The sequence below is a fragment of the Blennius ocellaris genome (genome assembly GCF_963422515.1).
Source record: "Blennius ocellaris genome assembly, chromosome: 3".
In the NCBI taxonomy this organism is placed as follows: Eukaryota; Metazoa; Chordata; class Actinopteri; order Blenniiformes; family Blenniidae; genus Blennius; species Blennius ocellaris.
The window spans coordinates 2661808-2682287 of record NC_137652.1 but is presented as its reverse complement, the minus strand read 5'-3'; the positions used below and the strand labels follow the sequence as shown (position 1 = coordinate 2682287).

The window sequence follows — 20480 nt, the reverse complement described above, 5'->3', positions numbered from 1 at the left end:
GAATGATCCCGGTGGAGCGCCGCTCCGTCCTCGCTCTCCTCCTACTCCTCACTCCCAGACGCTTGTCGCCCTCCGGCTCATCCGGCTTCACCGGGTCGGTGTCTGGGGGGGCGAGAGAGAGAGAGAGAGAGAGAGAGAGAGAGAGAGAGAGAGAGAGAGAGAGATGGAGAGAGAGAGAGAGAGAGATGGGGAGAGAGAGAGAGAGAGACTTTAGCAGTGAGGCTCCAGCTCCATGGCGACAGCAGACAGCAGGTATTCCAGTGAACCAGCACTACTTCCTGTCTCACCTCTCTCAGCAGGAGTGACGGTGACGATGGGACTGACGGGCTGGACGCTGCGAGGAGACGAGTCCGACGCTTTGATCACACACTTCTCTGCTTCTTTCAGGTCTGTCAGGGTCACACCCTGTAAACAACAACAACAACACACCCTGTAAACAACAACAACACACCCGGAAAACATCCTGTGTGGAGCGTCACCTGTGTGGAGCGTCACCTGTCACCTGTGTGGAGCGTCACCTGTCACCTGTGTGGAGCGTCACCTGTCACCTGTGTGGAGTGTCACCTGTGTGGAGTGTCACCTGTCACCTGTGTGGAGTGTCACCTGTGTGGAGTGTCACCTGTCACCTGTGTGGAGCGTCACCTGTCACCTGTGTGGAGCGTCACCTGTCACCTGTGTGGAGCGTCACCTGTCACCTGTGTGGAGTGTCACCTGTGTGGAGTGTCACCTGTCACCTGTGTGGAGCGTCACCTGTGTGGAGCGTCACCTGTGTGGAGCGTCACCTGTCACCTGTGTGGAGCGTCACCTGTGTGGAGCGTCACCTGTGTGGAGTGTCACCTGTCACCTGTGTGGAGCGTCACCTGTGTGGAGCGTCACCTGTCACCTGTGTGGAGCGTCACCTGTGTGGAGCGTCACCTGTGTGGAGCGTCACCTGTGTGGAGCGTCACCTGTCACCTGTGTGGAGCGTCACCTGTGTGGAGTGTCACCTGTGTGGAGTGTCACCTGTGTGGAGTGTCACCTGTGTGGAGCATCACCTGTGTGGAGTGTCACCTGTGTGGAGTGTCACCTGTCACCTGTGTGGAGCGTCACCTGTGAGGAGCGTCACCTGTCACCTGTGTGGAGCGTCACCTGTGTGGAGCATCACCTGTGTGGAGCGGCGAGACTGGCGCATCAGGCGAGAGCGAGCTTTCCTCTGGGACTCCGACTCTTCGTCTCTCACTGGAACCTGAAACCTGAAAGTAGAAAAATCTCCTTTAAAATGTCAAAGTGGATCAGAAGAATAGATTTCTTTCTTTCATAATAAAATAAATCCTGGTCATTGAGGCTTTGAAAGAATTATGGAATTAATATTCCAACACGAAACGCGTTCATACGGGGGCGGGGCCTCACATGTGGGCGGAGTCTCACATTGGGGCGGCACCTCGCACGTGGGCGGGGCCTCACAATGGGTGGAGCCTCAAGTGTGGGCGGGGCCTCACAATGGGCGGAGCCTCACACGTGGGTGGGGCCTCAAATGTGGGCGGAGCCTCAAGACAAGTCAATGTAAAATCGGATATGAAGTAAGGAGGGTCTTACTTGCGGCGGTCTGAGCCCGGGGTGTTGGGGCTCTCGGCTGCAGGGTCTTTCTGAGTGGGCTGGACTCTGGCCACCGCCTTGTCGTACTCCTTCTCCTCCCTCCTCCCCCCTTCCTCCTCCTCCTCCTCCTCCCTCTCCTCCGACGTCTGAACCACAGAGAGAGAATCACATTAACCGTCACCAGATCAAGAGTCGCAGGAGTCGTCTTCATCACAGCAGAGAGAGAGAGAAGAGAGAGAGAGAGAGGAGAGAGAGGAGAGAGAGAAGCGAGAGAAAGAGAGAAAGAGAAGAGAAAGAAGAGAGAGGAGAGAAAGAGAGGAGAGAGAGAAGTGAAAGAGAGAGAGAAGCGAGAGAAAGAGAAGAGAAAGAAGAGAGGAGAGAAAGAGAGAGAAGCGAGAGAGACGAGAGAAAGAGAAGAGAAAGAAGAGAGGAGGGAAAGAGAGAGAGAGAGCAAGAGAAGAGAGAGAGAGAGAAGCGAGAGAAAGAGAGAAAGAAGAGAGGAGAGAGAGAGAGAGGAGAGAAAGAGAAGAGAAAGAAGAGAGGAGAGAAAGAGAGAGAGAGAGGAGAGAAAGGAAGAAGACAGGAGAGAAAGAGAGAGAGAGAAGCGAGAGAGAAAGAGAAGAGAAAGAGGAGAGGAGAGGAGGAGAGAAAGAGAGAGAGAGAAGCGAGAGAGAGAGAGAAAGAGAAGAGAAAGAAGAGAGGAGAGAAAGAGAGAAGGTGTCCTGACGGTGTCGTGAAGGTGTTGTGACGGTGTTCTGACGGTGTTGTGAAGGTGTTGTGAAGGTGTTGTGAAGGTGTCCTGACGGTGTTCTGACTGTGCTGTGACGGTGTCGTGAAGGTGTCCTGACGGTGTTCTGACTGTGCTGTGACGGTGTCGTGAAGGTGTTGTGACGGTGTACCCGGCGGCGAGGCTCCGGTCGGTCCCTACCTTGTCGTGCAGGCTGAGCGTTGACGTGGTCACGCTCTCGGTGTCCGGACTGGAAGTGACGGAGCTTTCTGCGAAGAGCAGCGGAGGAGGTGAGTACCTCCGCCACCACGACACGGGTGGAGCGGATTTCGGGAGAGGGTGGAGGCCGTCTTACCGGGGCTGTTCTCCTTCTCCTCGCTGAGCTCCAGACCCCCGGAGACGCCCCTCTCCTTCGACTGGTCCTGAACCGTCATCTTCTCTTTGCTGCTCATCCTGCACACTGAGCTCCTGGGAACCACACACACACACACACACACACACACACACACACACACACACACACACACACACACACACACACACACACACACACACACACACACACACATCAACACAGGGTAGAGCGGCTCTTCCGGAAGCTTCCGTCCCTCTGGACAGACACGCCGGAGGACCGCCACATGGACATTCACCTGCGTTTCTTGGTCTGTGCGTTGGCGGTGCTGGAGGCCGGAGCGTTCTGCCGATCCAGTACCGACCGCTCGTTACGCCACTGAGGACAACAACAACAATAAATAAATAAATAAAGAGAACGTATGAAGTGAAAGACGTTCGGCGAAGACGAGGACGTCTCACGTTGGCTTGTTTCTGCGACAGCTCCTCCAGCAGCTCCTCCACACTCTCGTCCGCCACGTCGAACGGCGTCTGACCCTGCAGGCCAGAAAGAAGCCGATGGAACCGGGAACCTTCGTCGTCAGAACGAGAATCTGACCACGATGTCGCGTGACGACGGTTTCAAACGTTTCAGACGTCTCTGCCTGACTGCTGCATCGTTAAGTATCGTGACGTGACCGATACGAGGCTGAACGTCTGAGTCCAGCAGGCTGCGGCGTGGCGCTCGCCCCCACGCCCTCGTCGTGACACAGTCGGAACGGTAACCTGAGGCTCACCCCGTTGCTGCGAGCGTCCATGTTGCACAGCTGTTCGGCCAGAATGCAGCAGGCCTCGCCCTGACCCCAGTGAGCCGCGGCGTGCAGCGGCGTCCAGCCGTCAAAGTCCACGGCCGACACGTCCAGGCCACACTGGCACAGTATCCTGGAGGGGCGGGACCACGGCGACACGGCGACATCAAACAACGACTTCAACGAGGGAACAGGAGTCGACAAGCGCAGGCGAGTGACCCAATCGGAAGGACTTACTTGAGGGCCTCCAGGTAGCCCTTGGCTGCGGCCACGTGCAGCGGCGTCGCCCCGGTTTTGGGGTTTCGCACGTCGGCGGGGGCGCCGTCCGTCAGCCAGGTCCGAGCGTCCGACATCATCTGCTCCTCCTCGAAACGCTTCGCTGCTTCCAAGTCGACTCCTGAAGAACCAAAAAGACATTTAGGCTGCGTCTCAATCCTCCCCCTCAGCCCTTCATCTTACCCCTCCCCCCTTTGAAATGCGCGTTCACGAGAGTCTGAGGGGTGTCCCAATATCGCTACTGTGCAGAGGTGGAGGGGTGAGGGGAAGGGCTATTCACCCCTCGAAACGAAGCGTTTACAGATGTACACTTTAAACAGAGGGGTAGGAGGACATGGCGCCGAAGGACTCGCATTTCACATCTATACGCTTCTAAAGTTCTATAAACCTGTTGTGTTTTATACTAGTAAGAGCGGCAGTAGCGCTGCCGTATGGAGCTTCCATGTGTTTTTGTTTGGTAGAGACCGTGTTTATAACGTTTTATTATTACACTGTAGAGTTCCAAAGCAGAGGGAGAGGGGAGTCCCAAATCTAAGGGCTGAAACTTTTATCCCTTTGCCCTCGTTATGGAGGGGAAGGCGGCAGGCGGAGGGCTAAGGGGTAGGCGGAGGGCTAAGGGGTAGGCGGAGGGCTAAGGGGTAGGCGGAGGGCTAAGGGTTAGCCGTCTTGACGCGCGGCGTCGGTCTGAGCCAACCTCCCCCGAGCTTCACCGCCGTCTCCGTTTCGTCCCGCGTCACTTTTGTCCGCGACTTGTCTCGCGGCCGCTCACCTTGTCTCAGGGTGTGTTCCACCAGCAGCGTCTCGGTGGTCTCGTCCAGAGCGATGTCCAGGGGAACGTCGCCGTCACAGTTGACGGCGGAGAGGGACGCTCCTTGTTGCAACAGGAAGCTGATCAACACACAGCGACAGTCGACTTAAAGCTCAACGAACGGTCCAGGAGACATTATGAGGGGACGACGCAGGACGAACGTCACACACTGAAGCAAAAGAAGCAGTAGGTCTTTACATTTCCGTGTGTGTGTGTGTCAGTAAAGCTCATGCTTGTGCCGCCAAACACAACTACAATGTTAGTATTGTTGAGTGAATAAATACTGACACACACACACACACAGCTGGTGAACTGTTAGCAGGTAAACTACACACTCTGCGATCTCGGGGTAGCCGCAGGAGGCGGCGACATGCAGCGGCGTCCATCCCTCATTGTCCACCTGGTTGACGCTGGCGCCGTGCTGCCACAGGAAGCTGACGATGTCCATGCTGCCGTCGATGCAGGCCTGAGGACAGAGAGGAGACGCCGTCAGTCGCCTCAACGTCTCAGGACCGCCAAGCACAATTTCAAACGCGGCGTTTAAAAAGTCCACTTCCGCTTGTTGTGTCTCACGGAAACCGACGACGTACGTTCAAACAGCTACGTCAGGACCCGGCAAATGGTCTTTCACTGCTTCAACTGCTTTCACTCTCCCGTTGTCGTTTTCACCGACGGAAACAAAATGATCCACATCACAGATCTGTGTGAAGCTATTTTAACGTTTCAAGATGGCTACGCCCTTGTTCTCCTGACGGAGGCTGAAACAAAGCGTCCATAAGACCATATGTCCCTGGACAACCAGACTCTGTCTCTGGACAACCAGACTCTGTCCCTGTCCCTGGACAACCAGACCCTGTCCCTGGACAACCAGACTCTGACTCTGTCCCTGGACAACCAGACTCTGACTCTGTCCCTGGACAACCAGACCCTGTCCCTGGACAACCAGACTCTGACTCGGCTTCAGGATGAAAGATGGACACACACAAAGACAAAGACACATGTAAAGCTTTAACACAAAGTGAATCCGGCCGTCCATCAACGTCTTGAAGCGTTCAGGTTGAAACGAACCGTTCGCCATGTGGCAGAGCGGCGTAGTGTCGCTGGCATGGACGGTGCGGTAGGACGGTGAGGTAGGACGGTGCGGTAGGACGGTGCGGTAGGACGGTGCGGTAGGACGGTGCGGTAGGACGGTGCAGTAGGACGGTGAGGTTGGACGGTGAGGTTGGACGGTGTGGTAGGAAAGTGCGGTAGGACGGTGCAGTAGGACGGTACAGTAGGACGGTGAGGTAAGACGGTGAGGTAAGACGGTGCAGTAGGACGGTACAGTAGGACGGTGCAGTAGGACGGTGCAGTAGGACGGTGCAGTAGGACGGTACTGTCGGACGGTGTTGTAGGACGGTGCAGTAGGACGGTACAGTAGGACGGTGAGGTAGGACGGTGAGGTAGGACGGTGAGGTAGGACGGTGAGGTAGGACAGTACAGTAGGACGGTGCAGTAGGACGGTGCAGTAGGACGGTGCAGTAGGACGGTGAGGTAGGACAGTACAGTAGGACGGTGCAGTAGGATGGTGCAGTAGGACAGTACAGTAGGACGGTGCAGTAGGACGGTGAGGTAGGACGGTGTGGTAGGACAGTACAGTAGGACGGTGCAGTAGGACGGTACAGTAGGACGGTACAGTAGGACGGTGAGGTAGGACGGTGTGGTAGGACAGTACAGTAGGACGGTGCAGTAGGATGGTGCAGTAGGACGGTGCAGTAGGACGGTGCAGTAGGACGGTGCAGTAGGACGGTGCAGTAGGACGGTGAGGTAGGACGGTGCGGCAGCCTTACCTGGTGCAGAGCCGTGATCCCGTCGGCGTTTGAGCAGTTGATGACGTCCGCCTCGTCCTCCTTGGTCACCTCCACCTCCTCCAGCATGACCTGCGCCTCCTTGGTGTCGCCGCTGGCGCAGGCCGCCAGGAACTCTGCCGCCCGGTCGAAGCGCACGCGTTTGCTGCAGACAAAGAGATTCACACCTTCACCTCGAGTCAACATACCAGTTAACTCCTCATGAACGCACTGACAAATGTTCACGTTCACCTGGAAACACGGTTCTTTCTGTGATTCCTTCATGTGCGTCATTCTCGCTCCTTTCATTTTTAAATTCAACCGTTCGGCACAAACGTGTTTTTCACAACAGACTGAAATGTAAACAGCTTCACTTTCATTCCGGTGACGACCAGCAGCTCAGCCCTTCATTCAAGAGGTGAAGGGAGACAGGAAGTCACACTAGTGAACGTCGTGCTCAGTTTCCTCGCCACACGCCAGCCCAGGACGTCGCCTTCAGATCAAACCCAGAGCGAAGAGCAGACAACTGCCGACCGGCACGGTGGAGGAACCGTCATGCTGTGAAGCTGCTCTGTTGCCCTTTTGGTAAACTTATCACAAAGTAAAGGCGTAGAGAGAAAAGCCAGGCTCAGGAGTCGTGTTCCCAACCTGAAGCACTCTGGAGAGACGATCTGCAAAACTCAACTTTTACTAAAAAAATAAAAGCATTCACAATTCAAAAATGGTAAATATTGACCTGTGAAAGAAACCTAGCGATTTCCTGAAGACAAACCAAACATCCCTGGTTTCTATCATCAACATCCCTGGTTTCTCTCCATCAACATCCCTGGTTTCTCTCCATCAACATCCCTGGTTTCTCTCCATCAACATCCCTGGTTTCTCTCCATCAACATCCCTGGTTTCTCTCCATCAACATCCCTGGTTTCTCTCCATCAACATCCCTGGTTTCTATCATCAACATCCCTGGTTTCTCTCCATCAGCATCCCTGATTTCTCTCCATCAACATCCCTGGTTTCTACCATCAACATCCCTGGTTTCTACCCATCAACATCCCTGGTTTCTACCCATCAACATCCCTGGTTTCTACCCATCAACATCCCTGGTTTCTACCCATCAACATCCCTGGTTTCTACCCATCAACATCCCTGGTTTCTCTCCATCAACATCCCTGGTTTCTACCCATCAACATCCCTGGTTTCTACCCATCAACATCCCTGGTTTCTACCATCAACATCCCTGGTTTCTCTCCATCAACATCCCTGGTTTCTCTCCATCAACATCCCTGGTTTCTCTCCATCAACATCCCTGGTTTCTCTCCATCAACATCCCTGGTTTCTCTCCATCAACATCCCTGGTTTCTACCATCAACATCCCTGGTTTCTCTCCATCAACATCCCTGGTTTCTCTCCATCAACATCCCTGGTTTCTCTCCATCAACATCCCTGATTTCTCTCCATCAACATCCCTGGTTTCTATCATCAACATCCCTGGTTTCTACCCCTCAACATCCCTGGTTTCTCTCCATCAACATCCCTGGTTTCTACCCCTCAACATCCCTGGTTTCTCTCCATCAACATCCCTGGTTTCTACCATCAGCATCCCTGATTTCTCTCCATCAACATCCCTGGTTTCTACCATCAACATCCCTGGTTTCTACCCATCAACATCCCTGGTTTCTACCCATCAACATCCCTGGTTTCTACCATCAACATCCCTGGTTTCTCTCCATCAACATCCCTGGTTTCTACCATCAACATCCCTGGTTTCTCTCCATCAACATCCCTGGTTTCTACCATCAACATCCCTGGTTTCTCTCCATCAACATCCCTGGTTTCTATCATCAACATCCCTGGTTTCTATCATCAACATCCCTGGTTTCTACCATCAACATCCCTGGTTTCTCTCCATCAACATCCCTGGTTTCTCTCCATCAACATCCCTGGTTTCTACCATCAACATCCCTGGTTTCTCTCCATCAACATCCCTGGTTTCTCTCCATCAACATCCCTGGTTTCTACCCCTCAACATCCCTGGTTTCTACCCCTCAACATCCCTGGTTTCTCTCCATCAACATCCCTGGTTTCTACCATCAACATCCCTGGTTTCTCTCCATCAGCATCCCTGATTTCTCTCCATCAACATCCCTGGTTTCTCTCCATCAACATCCCTGGTTTCTCTCCATCAACATCCCTGGTTTCTCTCCATCAACATCCCTGGTTTCTACCCATCAACATCCCTGGTTTCTACCCATCAACATCCCTGGTTTCTACCCATCAACATCCCTGGTTTCTATCATCAACATCCCTGGTTTCTCTCCATCAACATCCCTGGTTTCTCTCCATCAACATCCCTGGTTTCTCTCCATCAACATCCCTGGTTTCTCTCCATCAACATCCCTGGTTTCTCTCCATCAACATCCCTGGTTTCTCTCCATCAACATCCCTGGTTTCTATCATCAACATCCCTGGTTTCTCTCCATCAGCATCCCTGATTTCTCTCCATCAACATCCCTGGTTTCTACCATCAACATCCCTGGTTTCTACCCATCAACATCCCTGGTTTCTACCCATCAACATCCCTGGTTTCTACCCATCAACATCCCTGGTTTCTACCCATCAACATCCCTGGTTTCTACCCATCAACATCCCTGGTTTCTCTCCATCAACATCCCTGGTTTCTACCCATCAACATCCCTGGTTTCTCTCCATCAACATCCCTGGTTTCTACCATCAACATCCCTGGTTTCTCTCCATCAACATCCCTGGTTTCTCTCCATCAACATCCCTGGTTTCTCTCCATCAACATCCCTGGTTTCTCTCCATCAACATCCCTGGTTTCTACCCATCAACATCCCTGGTTTCTACCCATCAACATCCCTGGTTTCTACCATCAACATCCCTGGTTTCTCTCCATCAACATCCCTGGTTTCTCTCCATCAACATCCCTGGTTTCTCTCCATCAACATCCCTGATTTCTCTCCATCAACATCCCTGGTTTCTATCATCAACATCCCTGGTTTCTACCCCTCAACATCCCTGGTTTCTCTCCATCAACATCCCTGGTTTCTCTCCATCAGCATCCCTGATTTCTCTCCATCAACATCCCTGGTTTCTACCATCAACATCCCTGGTTTCTACCATCAACATCCCCGGTTTCTACCCATCAACATCCCTGGTTTCTACCATCAACATCCCTGGTTTCTACCATCAACATCCCTGGTTTCTCTCCATCAACATCCCTGGTTTCTACCATCAACATCCCTGGTTTCTCTCCATCAACATCCCTGGTTTCTACCATCAACATCCCTGGTTTCTCTCCATCAACATCCCTGGTTTCTATCATCAACATCCCTGGTTTCTATCATCAACATCCCTGGTTTCTACCATCAACATCCCTGGTTTCTCTCCATCAACATCCCTGGTTTCTCTCCATCAACATCCCTGGTTTCTACCCATCAACATCCCTGGTTTCTCTCCATCAACATCCCTGGTTTCTCTCCATCAACATCCCTGGTTTCTCTCCATCAACATCCCTGGTTTCTCTCCATCAACATCCCTGGTTTCTCTCCATCAACATCCCTGGTTTCTACCCATCAACATCCCTGGTTTCTACCCATCAACATCCCTGGTTTCTACCATCAACATCCCTGGTTTCTCTCCATCAACATCCCTGGTTTCTCTCCATCAACATCCCTGGTTTCTCTCCATCAACATCCCTGATTTCTCTCCATCAACATCCCTGGTTTCTATCATCAACATCCCTGGTTTCTCTCCATCAACATCCCTGGTTTCTACCCCTCAACATCCCTGGTTTCTCTCCATCAACATCCCTGGTTTCTCTCCATCAGCATCCCTGATTTCTCTCCATCAACATCCCTGGTTTCTACCATCAACATCCCTGGTTTCTACCATCAACATCCCCGGTTTCTACCCATCAACATCCCTGGTTTCTACCATCAACATCCCTGGTTTCTACCATCAACATCCCTGGTTTCTCTCCATCAACATCCCTGGTTTCTACCATCAACATCCCTGGTTTCTCTCCATCAACATCCCTGGTTTCTACCATCAACATCCCTGGTTTCTCTCCATCAACATCCCTGGTTTCTATCATCAACATCCCTGGTTTCTATCATCAACATCCCTGGTTTCTACCATCAACATCCCTGGTTTCTCTCCATCAACATCCCTGGTTTCTCTCCATCAACATCCCTGGTTTCTACCCAAACTCCTCCATCAGGTTATCAATGAGGCCTGCAGGCTGAAACAGGCCTTCTAATCCGGTTATTCTAAACAAAAAACAGTTTCTAAAGATGGAATAAAAACATTTTCTGAACTTCTTACTACGTTTTCCACTCAAACAGAAAATGTATGGGAAGTTCTGCGAGGTTAACATGTAATCCAGCCTCCTGCAGATTAATCGTTTCCAAAGAAGCACCTGAAGCCGAATTATTATTATTATTATTATTATTTAACACCTGCGTTAATAAAAGCGACGTCAGACACTGCAAATGGATAAAGGAAGACGATCACATTCTTTAACTTGACTAAACAAACACCGCACTGATCTGGAATGTTTACAGTATCTGGATTTTTTTCCCATTATAACAGAAGTGACTGTTGACCATTTCGAACAATGCAGTGATGTTCGTGTGCAGCTGAACTGAAGTTCCAGAGCACCGATTCGACTCAGATTTAACTCTACGTCCCACACAGGCTCGATCCGCGGGGCTAAGAGCCGGAGAGCAGCAGGGAGAAGCCCGGAGCTCCACTCAGCAGGAGTCCCCGGAGAAACGCTCTGCTAGCAGGCTAACGCAGGGCGCCGCGTCCGGCCTCGAGCTCTCCGGTAAAACCTGCTAAAAACAACCACCAAGCCCCGGGAAACCTCCCCACAGCCGGACTGACCCCCCCCCACCCCCTCCCCCGCCCCGGACCAGCCCCCCACAGCCCGCCTCACCGTCGTCTCGTGCCGGGGCTGCCCTCGTCTCTGCCCGCGCTCGGCTCGCTCGGCTCGGCCTCGGGCTCCGCGTCTCCGCGCCACCTCCTCCGGGGAACGTCCGGAGCGCGGTCGGTGCAGGAGCCGGCCCAGCGCTTCAGCTGCTCCCGCCGCTTGGTCCGCGCCGAGTCCCCCATCTGCTTGGCTAGCCGCGGCGGCGGAGCAGCGGGTGGAGGCCGGTGTTTTTGTGAAAATCACCCGGACAGAGAGGCGGCGGCGGCGGCGGCGGACACACCCTCCATGTGTCCTTCACTTCCTGCTTCTTCTTCTCCGGGAGCCGACGAGCAGCGCGCGCGTGCGCGTGCGCGCGTACGACGGGGGCGGCGGGGAGCGCGCAGGGCTCGTGCGGGCCTGTCGGTGACGTCACGCCACTACCCTGCAGAAACCACCCCGCAATGACCCCCGCACCGGGGCAATTAATGACCCCACAGTGACCCCAGAGCAATAACCGCAACCCTAACTGACCCGTACCAGGACATTGAACAACCCCCACCGGGGCAATAAACAGCTCCAAACCAGGGCAATATATACCCCACATTGGGGTATTAAACAACCCCACATTAGGGCCTTAAATAGCCCCACACCAGGCAATTGATGAGCCCTGGCCGGGGCAATAGATAGCCCCCCATCAGGGTATTAAACAACCTCACACCTGGGCATTAAACAACCCTACATCGAGGTATTAACAGCCCCACATGGGGCATTAAACAACCCTACATCGAGGTATTAAACAGCCCTACAGGGGCATTAAACAACCCTACATCGAGGTATCAAACAGCCCCACATGGGGCATTAAACAACCCTACATCGAGGTATCAAACAGCCCTACAGGGGCATTAAACAACCCTACATCGAGGTATTAAACAGCCCCACATGGGGTATTAAACAACCCTACATTGAGCTATTAAACAGCCCCACATGGGGTATTAAACAACCCTACATTGAGCTATTAAACAGCCCTCACAGGGGTATTAAACAACCCTACATCGAGGTATTAAACAGCCCCACACAGGGGTATTAAACAACCCTACATCGAGGTATTAAACAGCCCTACGCCGGGGCATTAAACAACCCTACATCGAGGCATTAAACAGCCCCACATGGGGTATTAAACAGCCCTACATCGAGGTATTAAACAGCCCTACGCCGGGGCATTAAGCTCTCACACCTACTACTGAGAAGCCTGGAAGGGAAATCCAGAAATAGCATTAAGCTCTTCCTGCTTTTGTCCTCAGTGAGTCTGTGGAGGCTTCATGTTTCAGTAAAACCGCTTTTAAACACAATGTTTAGAAGAACAAACACAATTGTCAATACAAAAAAAAAAGTAAAAACACAAAATGCATGTTTTATGACAATAGAACATTTCATATAAAACACGATTAACATTGCCATTGAGTTGACTTTTTAGTTTTATTTCTGCTGGAATCATGAGGAGACAGACATTTGAAAAGTTCCCACTGCAAAGTGGGAAAGAAACAAGTGACGGTTGTAAAGTGGGAACTTTCTGAACGCTCCTTTGACATTGATGAATAATTATCATGAGAAAGAGAACACAACTGTCAGATCAGTCAATTCTGTTAACTAATAAAACTAAACTTACTGTTGTTAAAATTACAAAAATAGTAGTAATAACCAAACCCTTTTGTCAAATACACGCCTGTGTAGGAACTATTCAGACATTTACTGTCAACGTCAAAACATTCCTCAGACAAAAAAGAAAGAAAAGAAAAACCACATTCTCAGAAAATCTGCTTCTCAAATAAGAGAACAGTTGGTAAGTATGGACATATTAAATAATGTGCTTAATTATAAACAGAATTCTAATATTGTTGGAGATGGAACAAGATGAACAGTTGAAATAATCAAACTGAAAAGCTGATTTATAAAAAAAAAAATTATGTTAAAATAAGTGTCAATGATTTGGTGGACATCTTTTTAAAGTTATTTATCAGGAGTTCAACAGTAAGTGAGAAATGGGAATGATGTGGTCGGAATACCACGAGGCTGCAAACCGGAAACTTCCCACTTTGATATTGGGAAGTTTGAATGGATGGATGGATGGATGGATGATGGATGGATGGATGGTGGATGGATGGATGGATGGATGGATGGATGGTGGATGGATGGATGGTGGATGGATGGATGGTGGCTGGATGGATGGATGGATGGTGGATTGATGGATGGATGGATGGATGGATGGTGGATGGATGGTGGATTGATGGATGGATGATGGATGATGGATGATGGATGATGGATGGATGGATGGATGGATGGCTGGATGGATGGTGGATTGATGGATGGATGGGTGGATGGATGGATGGATGGATGGATGGATGGATGATGAATGGACAGATGGATTGATGGATGGTGGATGATGGATGGATGGATGGATGGATGGTGGATGATGGATGGATGGATGGATTGTGGATGATGGATGGATGGATGGATGGTGTATGATGGATGGTGGATGGATGGTGGATGGATGGATGCATTCATCAGCAGGTAATTGTTTAAAATTAAAGGTTTTAGATGGACTCAGTAAAACCTGGTTATTTTGGGTGTTTGAGCAGGTTTCAGATGAAAAGTGACGCCAGCTTTCCAAAGGGTTCATCAGTTCGATGAAAGTGAAGGTGTTGAACCTCCTGGCGCTGAATCGGCGAACTGATGTCACCATCAGTTCAGAACCAAAGAGCCACAGTCCAGTTCAGATCAGCTGCACACGCAGTCGTGTGTCCAAACACGAGTTTCACACGGACGTGGAGGCCAGTGATCGATGCGGCTCTTTGTCAACATTCCAGCAGAGACTGAGGGTCAAACTCCACCTCACACTCTTCTGTTCCTCCAGTCTGCAGCCGGCGGAGCAGCGACACGGACAGTCCTTCCTTCAGGTGAGATTTCATCTCATTCACACCGTCTTACCAATGACGACTTGCTGCGTGGAATTGTTCTGTGTGTAATATACTCTTAACTTGGCACCGGGCCAACAGCGACACTTCGGTTAACACTGTGCCTGACCAATTCTCACTTGGTAATCGGAAAGAAGAGTTTAGAATATGGTGAATATTTGTATCCAGCAAAACATTTTGACGTCACCCAAAACTTCTCTTCTGTTTTTTTTTGGGTTGTTTTTTTATTTATTTTTTTAAAGTTGCTTAAGTTATCTAAGCAGCTTGTGTTTTCTGGAGCATAACCCCGAACTGGTAGGTCAGAGGGTTAGAGGGGTAGGGTTTAGGGTTTAGAGGTTAGAGGGTGAGAGGGTTAGAGGTTTAGAGGGTTGGAGGTTTAGAGGTTTAGGGGCTAGGGGTTAGAAGTTAGAAGTTAGAGGTTAGGGTTAGAGGTCAGATGTTAAGGATAGATGTCAGAAGTTATAGGGCCAGAGGTTAGAAGTTGGAAGTTAGGGTTAGAGGTTAGGGTGAGAGGTCAGAGGCTGGGGTTTGAGGTCAGAAGTTATAGGGTCAGGTCTAGGGATAGATGTCAGAAGTTTTAAGGTTAGCGGTTAGAAGTTAGGGTTAGGGGTAGAGGTTAGGGTTAGGGTTAGAGGTTAGGGTTAGGGTTAGAGATCAGAGGTCAGAGGTTGGAGATGGCTGTCAGAAGTTAGAGGTTAGAGGTTAGGGGTTATAGGGTCATAGGTTAGAGTTTGAGGTTATAGAGTCAGAGGTTAGGGTTAGATGTCAGAAGTTAGGAGTTGTCGGTTCTCGGGTCAGACATTAGCGTTAGAGGCTTTAGGGTCTGAGGCTATACAGTTAGTGCTAGCATTTAGACGAATTAGTCCCATGGACTGGGATTGTTCCTCAGACTGCGGTCGTGTGACGATGACGATGACGACGATGACAGCAAAACCCTCTAAAGTAGGCGTGGCCTACCTGCGTCCTGCAGGGCCGCAGTCCTCCAAGGTTTCAATGTGTCCTCACACATAATTGGCCCGTTATCAGTTTCTGCAGAGACTCATCATGACAACTGAGGCGTGTTTGAGCAGGGAAACTTTGAAGACATGCACGACGCCCTGCTAACCCCTGCTCTGAAGTATTTGACTTCACTCTCTGCATTCCTAACCCAAACCCTGACCCAATCTAACCCTGATCCAACCTAAACCTAACCCCCACCTAACCCTGACCCTGACCCTGACCCTGACCCTAACCCCCACCTAACCCTGACCCTGACCCTAACCCCAACCTAACCCTAACCCTGACCCTGACCCTGACCCTAATCCTGACCCTGACCCTAACCCTGACCCTAACCCCAACCTAACCCTAACCCTGACCCTGACCCTAACCCTGACCCTAACCCCAACCTAACCCTAACCCTGACCCTAACCCCAACCTAACCCTAACCCTGACCCTGATCCTGACCCTAACCCTGACTCTGAACCTAACCCTAAGCCTGACCCCAACCTAACCCTAACCCTGAACCTAACCCTGACCCTGACCCAAACCCGAACCCTGACCCTGACCCTGACCCTGACCCTAACCCCCACCTAACCCTGACCCTGACCCTAACCCCAACCTAACCCTAACCCTGACCCTAATCCTGACCCTGACCCTAACCCTGACCCTGACCCTGACCCTAACCCCAACCTAACCCTAACCCTGACCCTAACCCCAACCTAACCCTAACCCTGACCCTGACCCTGACCCTAGCCCTGACCCTGACTCTGAACCTAACCCTAAGCCTGACCCCAACCTAACCCTAACCCTGAACCTAACTCTAACCCTGACCCTGACCCTGACCCTGACCCTAACCCCCACCTAACCCATTGTCACGTTGACGAGAGCAGTTTACATGACAAGTGAGTCGTTTCCTCTGTTGTACAGTGAATTAAATTTAGAATGTCCTCACCAAATCGCCTGGCGGCCGACTCGCTGCCCCGCCACACCCTGACCCGGCTAGCCCTGGACTGGCTGGCCGAGGACACGCCCAGTCTGGACCCGGCGGGCGCATGCGTGGGGTCTGGGGAGGTGGAGGCCCGGCTGCTATGCAAGACCCCCCACAGCGTACTGGCAGGAAGCCCCTTCTTCACCGCCGTCTTCTCCCAGCTGGGCTGCACCGTGGACTGGGTCCACCAGGACGGGGACCGGACTGGTAGGACCGGCTGCTTCCTGCAGCGTGAGCCCTAAACCTCCAACAATGTGCAAGCCTAGCCGAACAACGTGAGGCAGGAGTTTTAAATGAGGTTTTTAAGTTACAAATGTATCTGCGTTAGCTACATGATGAGCACAAGTCCTTTCAGTGAATTTAGACGGTTTAACATCCATCAGGTTTACTCAAACAATATCTTTGTGGTGGCGTTGGGCGGGTGTCACTTCCCCGTTTGTCCAAAGAAGAAGAGCCACAATGAAACCTGAAATGCTTCATGAGCATTAAGTGGTGTCTCTCATAACTTATATAGTAGATATGTACATATATAGTGTATCTGTGGCTGCATGTCACCTAAACATTCATAGTTGTGGGAAAAAAAAAAAAAGCAGGGAGTTCCTGTTAAAGCGTGCAAGTCGAGATGTTTAGGAAACACAGAAATCATTTTGCAGAGAATAAATGACCTCAGAATCTTTCGTTCAGTAAAAGAGGAACGCCGGCTGTTGGTTTTCAACCACATGGCACGATGTGAAACTGAGAATCCACATGAGTCGCACATTGGTCAACAGGCTCACCTATAGCCTAATATTGAGGGTAGCAGTGAGGCCAGCAGTGAGGGTAGCAGTGAGGCCAACATTGAGGCTAGCAGTGAGGCTAGCAGTGAGGCTAGCAGTGAGGCTGGTTTGTCTCATTCAGCATGTGATGTTTGCATGCTGTGGTTTGACTCCACCAGACAACAGAGTGTCTGACATGATGAAAGTCCTGGACATCAGAGTCTTTGTTCCGCCGTCCCTCCGATCAGCTTTTCCATGACCTCCTGTGTTTCCAGGCGCAGACGCCGTCACCCTGACGGCGGTGGTGCGAGGCCCGGCGAGGTGCCTCCTCCTCGGGGAACGCCCGGCTCTGAACTGCCTGGCCCGGGCCTCGGGGATCGCCACCCGCTGCGCTCAGCTCCGGGCCGTGGCCAAGGCAGCGGGCTGGCACGGAGAAGTGGCCGGCACGCGGAAGACCACGCCCGGCTTTCGACTGGTGGAGAAGTACGCCATGCTGGTCGGCGGAGCGTCCACGCACAGGCATGACCTGAGTGGGATGGTGATGCTGAAGGACAACCACGTGTGGGCATCAGGAAGCATCACAGAGGTCAGCAAACAGGGTACACCTGGACAGGTGAGGAGAGGGTACACCTGGACAGGTGAGGGTAGGGTACACCTGGACAGGTGAGGATAGGGTACACCTGGAAAAGTGAGGATAGGGTACACCTGGACAGGTGAGGGTAGGGCACACCTGGACAGGTGAGGATAGGGTACACCTGGACAGGTGAGGACAGGGTACACCTGGACAGGTGAGGATAGGGTACACCTGGACAAGTGAGGATAGAGTACACCTGGACAGGAGAGGACAGGGGACACCTGGACAGGTGAGGATAGGGCACACCTGGACAGGGTACACCTGGACAAGTGAGGATAGGGTACACCTGGACAGGTGAGGATAGGGCACACCTGGACAGGGTACACCTGGACAAGTGAGGATAGGGTACACCTGGACAGGTGAGGACAGGGTACACCTGGACAGGTGAGGACAGGGTACACCTGAACAGGTGAGGATAGGGTACACCTGGACAGGTGAGTATAGGATAGGGTACACCTGGACAGGTGAGGATAGGGTACACCTGGACAGGTGAGGATAGGGTACACCTGGACAGATGAGGATAGGGTACACCTGGACAGGTGAGGATAGGGTACACCTGGACAGGTGAGGACAGGGTACACCTGGACAGGTGAGGACAGGGTACACCTGATGAGGACAGGGTACACCTGAACAGGTGAGGATAGGGTACACCTGGACAGGTGAGTATAGGATAGGGTACACCTGGACAGGTGAGGATAGGGTACACCTGGACAGGTGAGGATAGGGTACACCTGGACAGGTGAGTATAGGATAGGGTACACCTGGACAGTTGAGGACAGGGTACACCTGGACAGGTGAGGACAGGGTACACCTGGACAGGTGAGGACAGGCACACCTGTGTAATATACCAGTAAGACGGTCGGTCTGTCGTTCCAGGCTGTGGCCGTGGCCCGCTCAGTGTGCGGCTTCAGCAGTAAGATCGAGGTGGAGTGTTGCTCCGCGGCGGAGGGCCGGGAGGCGGCGGCGGCCGGGGCGGACATCGTGATGCTGGACAACTTCCACCCTCAGGTTTTTGTCTGTTCGATCAGTAATTCATGTTTGTATTTGTAAAGTCCCCCTTGTCGGAAGGTGTTTTCATCATTTCGGTAACTGTAAGCGTCATTATATACCAACAAGGGTATTGATCGGTGATACTCTGGGCATTCTCACCCAGGTCGGGTCCGGCCATGCCAGTCCCTAACAACGCCAGAACAAAACCAAAACACTGAGAGGCACATGATGTGAAAGTCACATCCTATCGCCCGTCTTAACAGCCGAACAAGACAAGGAGGGGGGAAAAAAAAGCAAAAAAAAGCAAAAGGGTTCAGATCCTCACAGAAAGTACCGCGCCGTGGTCACTTCCTGTTCTCACCGGGACACTCCCTCCCTGCAGGAGCTCCACGCCGCGGCCCGGACGCTGAAGGACGAGTTCCCGGCTCTGCTCGTCGAGGCCAGCGGAGGCGTGACCCCGGAGAACCTGGCCTTGTATTTCTCCCCACACGTGGACGTCGTGTCTCTGGGCTGCATCACGCAGGGATGCCCCGTCGTGGACTTCTCACTCAAAATACTGACGCCGGGCGGCGGCGGCGCCAAGCTTCTCGCCGCACGTCAGACGTGCACACAATGAACCCGCTCATCAATAAAGCCGCCAGATAGTCTCAACCATTTGAGGGTTTTTTTTTTGTTTTCTTTTCAGTAAATAAGGTTTTACCTATATTCTGAAATGTATCTCGGATTAGACTGCAGAGGGCAGAAAACCCCATTTTGGATTTTTAATGCAATGTTTCTTGAGGTTTTCTCCAGTTTAGCCTCATTTATTAATTACAATGTTTTTTTTTTTTATTGCAGATTAATGAAGGCAGACAAATAAATCTAAATCATAAAGATGAAACCTTGGTCATTCAAAATATTACAAATTGGATTTTTTTTTCTCCGTATTTTTCCCACTTTTGGGGGGGGTTGGGTGGGTAAATTGGCCCTCGGTCATCAACACTTAGAGAACCTCGTCCATAAAGGGTCGATCCAGCAGCCTCCTGCTGAAAAATGACCCACTTTGACAAAAGACTCACAGATGAAATGGTGACCTCTAGTGGCTGTAACAGATAAGACAGCAGCAATGTGAGGGAGCAACGGACCAGACGTATGGACGGAGGAGAGACGGAGGAGAGATGGAGGAGAGAGTTTCACACAGGAGATCAGAGTCAAAGGTCAGAGAGCAGAGGAGATGTGGAATATTAATCCATCGAAAGTTCATTCCAACAGTGTAATCTAGAAAACCCGGCAGAGACAAAGGTCACGACTCGCCACGATTCACGATTCAAATGAGTTTCAACAGTTGGAGTTCAGGTCTGATTTTGATCAACAGTCGCCGCTTGTCGAGCGGTAAAGTCTGCCGGTGGACTTTCTCGTCTCTCCGTCGCCGCGGGGCAGCCCTCTGAGGAGAACTTCCACATCTCAAAAGATTTATTGACGAAGAAGAGGAAGTGTGAGAGGAGGCGAGAGGAAATAACATCGTCACGTATACCCCCCCCCCCCCCCCCAGTGTGGAACCGCCCTGGTTCAAGAAGACTATGGGGTGTATTTTATTTCTGTGGAAATCCCAGAAGTCCCCCTCAGTTGCCTGCTGGCTAAGATATATTATGTATTTTGTTAAATTAGAAAAGATCATATTTTCTGTAAAAGGTAACACTGCTAAGTTTGTCCGTAAATGGAAACCTTTCATAGACTACTTTAACTCTTTACAAACCTTGCCTCCTGATTGATGTGCTTGTCTGTTGCCGATCCACACTCCACTCCACCCCCCCCCCGTTTTTTTTTTTTTAATCTAATTTAATTTAATTTAATTTTTTCTTGATGTTTTTATTGTCTGTTTGTTTGCTGTTTGTTTTGTCTA

At 51.4% G+C, this 20480-nt stretch overlaps 2 protein-coding genes across 3 annotated transcripts in view; one reads left to right on the top strand and one right to left on the bottom strand.

The window, feature by feature from the left end:
- ppp1r12c (protein phosphatase 1, regulatory subunit 12C) overlaps positions 1-11613 on the bottom strand; it is a 15477-nt gene extending 3864 nt beyond the window's left edge. Inside the window, exons 1-14 of one of the 2 annotated variants that reach the window (XM_080520942.1) lie at positions 11309-11613; positions 6355-6517; positions 4861-4991; positions 4487-4605; positions 3679-3838; positions 3430-3574; positions 3116-3190; positions 2953-3032; positions 2658-2770; positions 2504-2571; positions 1576-1721; positions 1145-1232; positions 288-405; positions 1-102 (exon numbers count right to left, since the gene is read on the bottom strand). The exon at positions 1-102 is cut by the window's left edge and continues 14 nt beyond it. In XM_080520942.1, coding sequence (XP_080377068.1) covers positions 1-102; positions 288-405; positions 1145-1232; positions 1576-1721; positions 2504-2571; positions 2658-2770; positions 2953-3032; positions 3116-3190; positions 3430-3574; positions 3679-3838; positions 4487-4605; positions 4861-4991; positions 6355-6517; positions 11309-11484 — 1684 coding nt within the window. In that variant the 5' untranslated portion in view covers positions 11485-11613. Of the gene's footprint in view, positions 103-287; positions 406-1144; positions 1233-1575; positions 1722-2503; positions 2572-2657; positions 2771-2952; positions 3033-3115; positions 3191-3429; positions 3575-3678; positions 3839-4486; positions 4606-4860; positions 4992-5115; positions 6096-6354; positions 6518-11308 lie in introns of those variants that run through there. The other variant, XM_080520943.1, reaches the window with a different exon arrangement.
- Positions 11614-16173: 4560 nt separating this feature from the next.
- On the top strand, positions 16174-19214 carry LOC308149210 (nicotinate-nucleotide pyrophosphorylase [carboxylating]-like; the record flags this gene model as incomplete). The annotated part of the gene is made up of 4 exons (XM_080520883.1): positions 16174-16426; positions 17250-17560; positions 18485-18616; positions 18981-19214. 4 exons carry the CDS (start codon positions 16174-16176, stop codon positions 19212-19214), a joined length of 930 nt encoding a protein of 309 aa, XP_080377009.1.
- Positions 19215-20480: the final 1266 nt, after the last annotated feature.